This window comes from Xiphias gladius, chromosome 23 (genome assembly GCF_016859285.1).
Source record: "Xiphias gladius isolate SHS-SW01 ecotype Sanya breed wild chromosome 23, ASM1685928v1, whole genome shotgun sequence".
Lineage (NCBI taxonomy): Eukaryota > Metazoa > Chordata > Actinopteri > Istiophoriformes > Xiphiidae > Xiphias > Xiphias gladius.
In genome coordinates this window covers 17750712-17760813 of record NC_053422.1, presented here as the reverse complement: position 1 = coordinate 17760813, position 10102 = coordinate 17750712, and the positions used below count along the sequence as shown (strand labels likewise).

Sequence of the window (10102 nt, the reverse complement as noted above, 5' to 3'; positions counted from 1 at the left end):
TAAAACTTTGCAGAATTTCCACACACATGACTCCGTGTACGACAGCCTGACATTAATAAGCGAACATTAGTGTCTTGTGAAAAAGCAAGTATTCCTTAAAATAAAAAATAAAAAAACATTATTTGGCTTATATATAAAAAACAAAACAAAACACGAGATATATTAAACAAAATTAAAAGCAAAATCGGTTGCATGTAGCTTGGTGGGGCATAATGCAAACCAGCAGTTATGTCCTTTTCATGTTTGAATATCATGATATAGCAAATACCTAAAATAAATAAATAAATAAAATAAATTACCCAGTTTTCAGAACACTCACATTAATCCTGTTTATCTGCCTTGATCAGCGGCTGTTTTGGGGATTCTGTTTCCATCTAGTGGAGACTGGTGAGACCTGTTGGAAATAATGTCACAAACTGTACCTAAAAGAAATAAGTGACAAAGCAACTTCAGTCTTTATTTCATATAGCTGTGGCTGCAAAACATTTAGGTTTTTTTTGGTCGTTTGTTTTTTTTTTTTTTTTACAACTGATGTCATTTGTACCAATATTGCCTACTCAATTGAATTACATTAATTCTCTTAAGAGACAGCAGAGCAGACAGAGCTTCTTACACTATAACAGGGTATAAAAAAGAACGTACTCTGTCAGTGCCATGTGATAAAAATCAAATACAAAAGTGCAAAGAGAACAAATTCATTTCCCACATCTAATCCTATCATGTCACTTCACAAAATAAACTGTTGCGCTTCAATTACAAAAAGAAAAGGGTTCACATTATATTTACTGCAACCTTTGATTTGAGGCCATGCCAAGTGAAAGATGCAGCTTAAATACCGTATATGGCAACACACTGGTCATCATTAACACCCTAACACAAAGATTACTCACATTTAGTTGTTATTCTCAGCATTAGTTCATTCATTTTTCCAGACAAACCAGCAGGTATTGTGACAGTAATGGTTCATAGTAGCAGTCATTTCTAGCAATAAAAACATCATGCACAGAGATGAAAAAGTTGAAAGGATGGTGGCCTTTAGCTAACTGTGACAGTTTTCCGTTTCATTGTGACTATGGCACACATTTTTTTGGTCCATGGGATAATGAATGCCTCTTTTCTCAAGCCTCTGTGTAGCCTGTTGCCATCATCCCCAGTAATCTTTACAGGAAATAGTCTGGAGTTCGCCGCGTCACATGGGGTTCTCCTCTGCGTGGTGCAGGGTCAAACTGTAGGCTAAAAAAAAGAAAGAAAGAAAAAGGAAAAAGGGCAGGACTCCTCGACTCACTTTTGAGATTTGTTGTCAATAATATTTATTTTTAAAGGACACATTTATGTTAATATAGAAAAACCCTTTACTTACAAGGAGTATTTCAATGTGTCATCAAGTTCCATGATTGCTGCCTGGTTTCCACAACGATAACAATAGTTTGGTGCACTGAAGATCGTCACTACATTGCGGTCATGGCACCAATTATAACCCTAGATTAAGAGATTACTTGAATGTTACCTTATATAAATTCACAACATGTAATGTCATAGCTGCATCTGCAGTGTCTCCAAGGAAAAAGTATAATTACTTTCAGTCGATACACTACCAGTCAAAAGTTTCAAAACATCCCCATTTTTCCACTTTAATTGAAATGTCAGCAGTTCAAGTCCAGTGAAAAGCTTTAAATGGCAAAAAGGTCTGTGGAAAACTGCTCAAGGTAAAAAAAAAAAGTTGAAATTCAAATTTAATTGAAAATCAGGTTTTTCAGATATTAAGAAAATGGTTAACTTACAGCTTTCCTGCGGCAATGGAAGTACTTGAAGCCTTGAAAATTACTGCAAACAATTCCTACAGGAGCCCCAACTTTTGTTGATGACTTACAAACCGTCTGTCTGTACAAAATTTGACCAAGCTGTTACTGCACCTTCTGATGCATTATTAGGACAATACTGTGCTGCAGGAAGTAGTACTGTATATTGCTGTCAGAATGGTGTGAAAAAGGCGAGTAACAAAAGAGGACAGACTGGTTGGTCAGGGGTTCATCCTACAGCAAGACAATGACCCAAAACATCAGAAAAACAGAACTGGACGGTGGCTTCACATGATGGAAGACCAGCAAAGTCTCCAGGCTTAAACCCCAAGGAGCTGGTTTTGCATGCACTGGACAGAAGGTGAGAGCAAAGCAACCTACAAAGTGCAACACATTCATGTGTACTTCTGCAGCAGAATTCATAATGTTTCATTTCCATTTTAGAAACAGCGTCACAAGTGTGTTCAGCTGATGAATGAGTGAAAGATTTAGATTAAAATTTAGGATTCAAGATTCAACGATTCCTTTTTCTTTTTAAATCTTAATTATTTATTTGTTCTATGCTTTAATTTCAGAGTACACTGAGACATTACACATGTAAATTTCAGTAAGAACTGGAAAAATGGAGATGTTATGACCAGCAGTGTACATAAAATTAAAGTACCTCCATCACCAGCTGGTGGGCTCTTGAGACCAAAGTTAGGCCGTTTGCATGGTTGAAAGTCTCAGAAATGTCCTGCCCAAAGGTGTAACCAGCACCACGGGGTGAGATGCCCCAACCACCACGGTCATCTGGGTCTGACCATAACAAGTCACACATGGGACCCTGAAACAGGAGGGAAATACAAGTGCTGTTTAGTATATTGAACATGCAGAAAATTGTCAGAACATTGTGAAAAATGTCCATCACAATTTCCCAAGGACCAAGTTGACATATTCAGATTGCTTGTTTTATTTGAACAACAGTTCAAACCCAAAGGAATTCACTATACTGTCATAGAGGACTAAGAAAAACAGAGAAGGATTACATTTTAGAAGCTAGAACTGGTGAATGTTTCGCATTTTTGCTAAAAGATAACATAAATGTGGAGCGCCCTTGTGGATTAGGCGTTATGTTGTCGACCATGACCTACAACGTCTCAGGTGCAAATATGGAAATGGACCTTTGATGCATCTCTCTACTTTCTCTAACAAATAAAACTGAATAAAATACCCCCAGAAATAGCTATTAAAAACTTGCTGCTGATTGATTATCGGTGGTTGACGTAACTAATTAACAGACTAACTGTTTCAGCTCAGACTTTGTAATGGAAGCTACTGAATGTGCATGCTTAGCAAATTTTGATAGAAATAGTGTGAAACTGTTAGAGCATCCTTGCTACTACAGTCACCTGCTTACTCTTTAATATAAATGTTTTTAGACACACAAATGTCATGAACGCAAAATAACTGCCTCTAGTGTGAAATCACAGTGGAATTTACATGGACTGTATTCACCTCATGAGGAACCTCCTGCAAGCGATCCAGTGCTCTGATGTGTTCTAGTGTGTCTATTGAAGGGGACAATCCTCCATGGAGGCAGAAAATCTTAAAGATGAAAGGATAAACGTAAATACATAAAAGACACAGGCCATGTGTCTGTGCTATACAGGGTGCATCGCGGGTGCTACATGTGAACACGACAATCTCACCTGGTTATCCACTAGTGCAGTGAGGGGCAGATAGTCAAACAGATCCGTGAAGTACTTCCAGACATTGGCATTTCCATATTTCCTCAAGCACTCGTCATAGAAGCCGTATACCTGTGTGATCTGTCTGCTCTCATGGTTCCCTCTGAGAATTGTGATTCTTTCACGATACCTTACCTGCATCAAAATGCATTTACAAGCACGATGCAACAATAATCTACCACTTTACAACATAAACTTTTTTTTTTTTTTCTTACCTTCAGAGAAACCAGGAGTGTAACCGTTTCCACAGAATAGTAGCCTCTGTCTACATAGTCTCCCATGAACAGGTAGTTAGTGTCTGGAGACTTCCCTCCGATCTTAAACAGCTCCATGAGGTCATGAAACTGACCATGGACATCCCCGCAGACTGTCACTGGGCACCTCACCTCCTGCACGTTGGACTCCTTCGTCAGGATCTCCTTGGCCTTAAAAGGAGGAGCAAGAAAAACACGGGGCGATGCTGATTAACGGGTAACACAGAGTACGGTGCAGTGTAGGAGTGTACAGGTGGCACGTGTTGTGAACAAGCCGTATTAAAGCCAAACAATGAATATTCGTCAAGGATACGGCAGGATATGATACAGTTTGCCGTCGGAGTGCCAGTGCACTCCAGTGGTGGAGAGGTACCAGGAGTGGGCGTTGCTAGGGAAAACATATTTGCAGTCATCCCCCTCCATCTTCCCACCGAGTGGGCTCCCTTAGCAATGCGCCGCATGCATCCGCGGCCAAATGGATGTTCTCCAAAGCAAGGCCAAATGCAGTAGCTGACGTTAGTCCGGGCAACACTTACACTACGCCAGGAGCTGCGACGACTAACGGTCCGCTAGCGGTGTCGAAAGCTAAAGTCAGATACTAATAGCTCTGCTGCCTTCATGCGCAAACCTTACCTTTTCGCATAGGACTTTGACCTGATTCTCTGTGAGCTGTTTGCATTCGTTTAGCTGTTCAATCCATCCGTCCAGCTCCTTGGTGAATGACTTGTCGTCCATGCCTGGTTTGCCGTCAGCTAGCGAGCCGACCCGCTTTAAAATTCCTCGGGAAAATCTCTCGCTATTTCGTTACGTTTTGATGGACCGGTTGCGTCCTGGCAAGCTCTTTGGTCATTCGCGGCTTTCGTGTGTGTGTGTGTGTGTGTGTGTGTGTGTGCGTTCGTTCGTGCGTGCTCCGCAAAAACGTATGCGTCAGCTGTCCTGCGTCCATACAGTTTGGTGGGGTTCACATGATACAGAAACGGTGTCCTTCTCCTCGTCAAACGACCAAGGTCATAAAGACTGTGAAGGCAGATCACAGATATAGTAGACCCAGCCCTGCCGACTGTGGCCCAAAGCGAGGCTGAGCAACAAACCATACGTCCGCCATCGCATTCCTGCTGGGCCCTTCGAAAATGTCTCGGGTTATTTTAAAAGTGAAAATTGCCGGTTTAGCTGCCCCCTGCTGGGGGGAAAAATCCGGGAAGAGTCAGGTACGACCGTTGGTCACCGAAAATAAAATAACGCAGGTTAGCTAAGCCAGTAGGTGAGTAGGTTTCAGCACTTGGTGCTAATATATGACAGGAATTTTAAATGTAACTAAAATTTTGCTCGGCCTACTAAGAGGTTTACCGAAAAACATTTGACAGCCGGGGAGAATTGGCTTGGTGCTCATGGAAAGCCGTAAGCTATCAGCGATACCAGCTGCAGTAGTAGTAACTACTGTAGTAGTAGTAGTAGTTTTAAAGCTAAATAGAGAGCTTTCGTAGCTGCTAAATCAGACCTAGGAGGTACGTAGCTTAGAAATTAAGAGAAAAAGTGAGCTATAATATAAGTAGGACATGGTATCGCTCAGACTGACAGAGAATTATCAATCCATCTTGCAGCTCTGCTGAGCTTTTTAGCCTCTCGTAGGCCATTGTTTTGGTTTTAACAGACCACAGATTTGTTGTATGGGTATGTGTGAACACGCTCATGCGCTGTTTTCAGCAAAAAAACAAAAAAAAACTCATATAAACTGACTGTACACATGCCCTGTACCAAGTTAAAATAAATGGTTTGTGAAGAAATTCTGAAATTTAACAAGCTAAACAACCATTTTCTCAGGAGTTTGTAGAGATCAAAACAGAGTTAAAGGAGAATGAATGCTTCATTCGTCAGCCGGGCAAACATGACTCCAAGTGAATACTATGATTTCTATGGAAATGTACACGTGACTATATTTACCTAAACTCATTAGCCATAAAAATTTTGTTAAGTGATAATATGTCAAGGTTGTATCTCTCCCTCAGCCATCTTAATTTAGTTGCTTAAACACTGCTAGATTGCCTGTTTTTTGCACCCATGAGTATAAGCTAGCTTTTGCTCTACCCAGCTACTAAAACAAATTTTGTGGCAGTGCTGTTTTTTAAGTTTGTTACACTGGACACCATTGCATTTCAGGACTGGCCCATCAATCGGTTACATTTGGATAAAGTTTGAACTGGTCTCACTTAAGTTTTATTTGTAAGGTGCTTCAAAAAACCTGTATATTCTCAAAGACATTTTACTGGTGCTTCTTTGCCTTGATTTGTTCCTATTTCTTAGCAACAATTTTTTGCTTGTGTTTGTTGTATTTAATTATTGAATTGCTTTATCATCTTTTGTGTCTGAGAAGCACTTTGTAACCCCGGTTTTGAGAAGTGCTCTATAAATAAAAGACAAAAATGGTCATTATGTTGATACAAGTGTAAGAAGTTGTATAATTTTGATCTGGAACAGAGTTGGACAGACCCACTAAGCTCTCTATGGGCCAGATGGCTTTTCATCAGGTACAACCAGCACTTAAAAACATCACATTATACATTCATATCTCCAAATGATATGAACTGCAAAGCCATTTGCTCTAACCCAGAAAACAACAATATCTGAAGACACACATGAATGCCTTGAGTCATAGCCAATGGCTTTTCAGTTCAGCCACCTCTTGCAGATAACCATGATTTAAAGAAGAAAAGAAAAACAAAAACAACACAAACACATGCCAGTATTGTGACAATTTCATTGGCTCTCTCAGGGGAAAAGGTGAGGTATCCTATTCCGTCTGTTAGGACATATGTGTCACAGTTGGTTACCAGTATGCTTAAGGTCGTTTTGTCAGTGTCAAATGAGTGAGCTCATTCTGTAAAATAGGGGGGGGGGCAGTCAGAGTCTACCAGTAACATAAATGCGCTCATTATGTAGCTAAATGTAGCTCATTATGTCAGGTAGGAAGCTGATGAACTGCCACTTGTATAAATGCACTTATAAAATTACGTATTTCTGGAATAATACAAAATCCACTAAGTTATGTGCTATTAAAGCATTTTATCAAGTTTATCATTTTGAGATATTTTTCTAGCATATATAAACATTTCAGAATGCGCGGTGCTGGAAAAACTACATTAACCACAGCTACACGCCTTCCTCCCAAACGCACATGCGCAGTCATTCGTTCTACTCTGGACAGCTGTAGGAGAAAATGGCAGCACTCATGCTAGGACAGCAGGTAAGACATTTAATGATTTGGGTGATTTTGAGTTAATATATGATACTTCTGACGGAAATTTTTATAGCTTAAAAACATGTTTCAAGTATTATAGTCCACCTGATGACCAGGAGGTAGCGCTAAATGTCCAACAAATTCACACGAGGCCTTGCACTTGAATGACTGCTAACGTGTTAGCCTACCAGCTAGCTGTCTTTAACGTAAATGGTACAGAGCTTGCCTAGAGTTCATCAGCTCAAGTTCTGGTTTCTCTGTGTTGAGATCATTCAATTTTCATTTCTAGGTCCGCCAGTTCAGCACCTCTGTGATCAGACCTGCAGCAAAGCTGGTCAAGGTAAATAACATTGAACTGCACGGAGCACAACCGCTTGCCTGCAGATTGTAACAGAATTAGTCAGTGGCCGCAGTTTAGTTTATCTCTGTGTTTATTTCCTTCCAGCCTCCCATCCAGGTGTATGGAGTGGAGGGCCGCTATGCCACTGCTCTGTTCTCTGCTGCCAGTAAGCAGAACAAACTGGACCAAGTTGAGCAGGAGCTTGGAAAAGTGTCTGTAAGTCAGAAATAAGACCCTGAATTGCAGGTCAATGAATGAAGAAAATGGTGTTTTCATCAGCATTTTATGACAAAGTGATGTGGAAAATACTGTTGGTAATTCATTTTAAGTGTCATAAAGATGTCTAAATGTACTTTATATTTTAGTAATAAAGCATTTGAATAATGGTCTGTAGCTTCAGCCCAACTTGCCTTACCTCTAGTACATTCACTCAATCAACTTTTATGTGTTCCTTCTTGTTTTCAGACCATGATCAAGGACCCCAAAATTGCCAGCGTTGTAATGAATCCTCATGTAAAGCGCAGCATCAAGCAGAAGACTTTCAGTGATGCTCTTGCAAAGGCTAAGCTTTCACCCATCACCATCAACCTCATCAGTGAGTGGTCACTGACAAGGGCTAAGTGGCCTCATTGGTGCTATGTGTTGGCCTAGCAGTAACGTAGCATTATCTTAATCATAGCTAAAAAGACCATAGTAGGTTGTGTGTGTGTGTGTGTGTGTGTGTGTGTGTGTGTGTGTGTGTGAGAGAGAGTGTAGAGTAGAGTAGAGTAGAGTAGAGTAGTGTAGTGTTCATACATATCGTAGTTAAAACAAAATAAGTTTAAGATGATTTGGTTAGGTCAATATAGATTACAAGAATTTTAAGTAACACAAGTGCTTCTTAGCATATCCCACTTAGATTGCTAAACTTGATGAGTAAAAAGAGCAAAATAGTCAACCAGCCAGACAATAAAACAAAGACATTTACTTTTTTACTACAAAGACATCCTCATCAATAGGCCTCATAGGAACCAACCAGCAAATCATTCACATTTTACATATTTGTTTATTCTCAGAAATAATGTGATACTTGTAGCACAATGAATACACTTAAACATGCAATTTTATTAATTTCTTCTATGTGATAAGTTTGAGTCTCTCACTTCAAACATTTTTTATGGTCGGTGTCAAATTGAAATTTAATACAGTCTTGAGGTAGAATGGTATAGACAAACCATTTTTTGGGGGAAAAGACCTAATGACTACAGTAGGCAACACAGATATGAAATATGTTGTGCAAGGCTTTCAGTTAATTGGGAAAACTGAAATTTTATAAAAGCATGTTCTCAAATATAAATGTTGTAGATAAAATGGCTTTTCAATAGACCAAGTGTAAATTCCACAATGCACTCCCCCCAGCAGCATTACTCCACAAACCCTATGGCTCATTCAGCATAGGAGTGCTATACTGATTTTGGTCATGGTGTAAATTAAGTTGGGCGCTTATGTTTCAAAATTTGACATTTAAGCGAAAAATGTATATAACAGAACCAGTTGGATGAAATGACAGGTGATATTTATTTTGAACTAATGTAATCCAATAGTGCTGTACACTGTAATAATGTTCTCTAACTGTATAAAGTCTTAACTCGAGGCTGTCAGCTGTTAATGCAGGAAAAACATGACAGTGGTGAATCTCTCTGAATTGTATCCTGCTTTCTGTTTTGCAGATGTTTTGTCTGAGAATGGTCGTCTTACTATAACTGGTGATGTTATCACTGCTTTTGGCAAGATGATGAGTGCTCATCGTGGAGAGGTCATCTGCTCAGTCACTACTGCTCAGGTATGAAATGGGTGGACATGCAAGCTATATTCCTGTAAATCCTTGTTTAAATCTGCCACATCTCAAAACAAATGACCTCATATAAACCGCCCCAGTTATGTATTAGTCACTGAAACATTATTTGCATTATTGTGTACTGTGGATAAATTGCACAGTCATGCAATGAATATTTATCCATTTCAGCCCTTGGATGAAGTTAATCTCTCTGATCTGAAAGTAGCTCTCAAGGGCTTTCTCCAGAAGGGTGAAACTATCAAGCTGGAAACAAAGGTACGTTGCAAATACATCAGAAACATACAAATTACCATTCTGCAGTTGGTGTTACTTCAACGTAATATAAGTAAAGGTGAAACAAACCAATTTAGTGAATTAACAGTAATGTAATGTAATTTTGAGTCATCTGTAATTTCAACTGTTGTCACCTCTTCACAGTCGGATCCTTCAATCCTGGGTGGCATGATTGTCAGTATCGGAGACAAGTATGTGGACATGTCCACCAAAACAAAGATTCAGAAGCTGACCAAGCTCATCAGGGAAACTTAAGTCCTGTGGACTTAATTTTGCAAAAGATCAGAGACGACCATCGGGGGGAAACGCTGATAAATGTATATTGCTACCTGTTCTAGCACTGCGGTTGCTCCATAAATCCACTGTCTGTTCTTTAATTCATATGGATGTTAATAAAAACTACAAAAATGGAGAATGGTCTTTGTTGTTATTGTGCATTTGCGCTCATACTTCTGACTTACCACCGATGATGTAGACACATGATGTAAGTATAGTTGTAAAGTTGCTGCTGTAGCGTCAATTTATAATCTTTGTGATTTTTGTAACTAGAGGCCCATCTTTTGCTATTAAGTCTTTGTTTAATATGGCCTTAATTTGGTAGAACCACATTGGGAGACTACGCTCCTGTTTCCTG

The 10102-nt window shown here is 39.5% G+C and overlaps 2 protein-coding genes across 4 annotated transcripts; one reads left to right on the top strand and one right to left on the bottom strand.

The window, feature by feature from the left end:
- Positions 1 to 460: 460 nt before the first annotated feature.
- LOC120785263 (serine/threonine-protein phosphatase 2A catalytic subunit alpha isoform-like) lies at positions 461 to 7877 on the bottom strand. Of its 3 annotated transcripts, none has more exons than XM_040119827.1 (7): positions 7774 to 7877; positions 3745 to 3954; positions 3491 to 3664; positions 3297 to 3386; positions 2464 to 2625; positions 1361 to 1479; positions 461 to 1233 (listed from the first exon to the last, which is right to left on the bottom strand). In XM_040119827.1, the coding sequence occupies exons 2-7, from the start codon at positions 3859 to 3861 to the stop codon at positions 1161 to 1163; spliced, it is 735 nt and encodes a 244-aa protein (XP_039975761.1). In that variant the 5' UTR covers positions 3862 to 3954; positions 7774 to 7877; the 3' UTR covers positions 461 to 1160. The 3 variants fall into 3 exon arrangements, with proteins under 3 accessions (XP_039975761.1, XP_039975760.1, XP_039975762.1); XM_040119826.1 differs by lacking the exon at positions 7774 to 7877 and adding an exon at positions 4417 to 4929; XM_040119828.1 differs by lacking the exon at positions 7774 to 7877 and adding an exon at positions 4320 to 4389.
- Positions 6914 to 9880, top strand: atp5po (ATP synthase peripheral stalk subunit OSCP). The gene is made up of 7 exons (XM_040119829.1): positions 6914 to 7024; positions 7308 to 7358; positions 7464 to 7574; positions 7824 to 7953; positions 9068 to 9180; positions 9364 to 9450; positions 9613 to 9880. Exons 1-7 carry the CDS (start codon positions 6998 to 7000, stop codon positions 9721 to 9723), a joined length of 630 nt encoding a protein of 209 aa, XP_039975763.1. The 5' UTR covers positions 6914 to 6997; the 3' UTR covers positions 9724 to 9880.
- Positions 9881 to 10102: the final 222 nt, after the last annotated feature.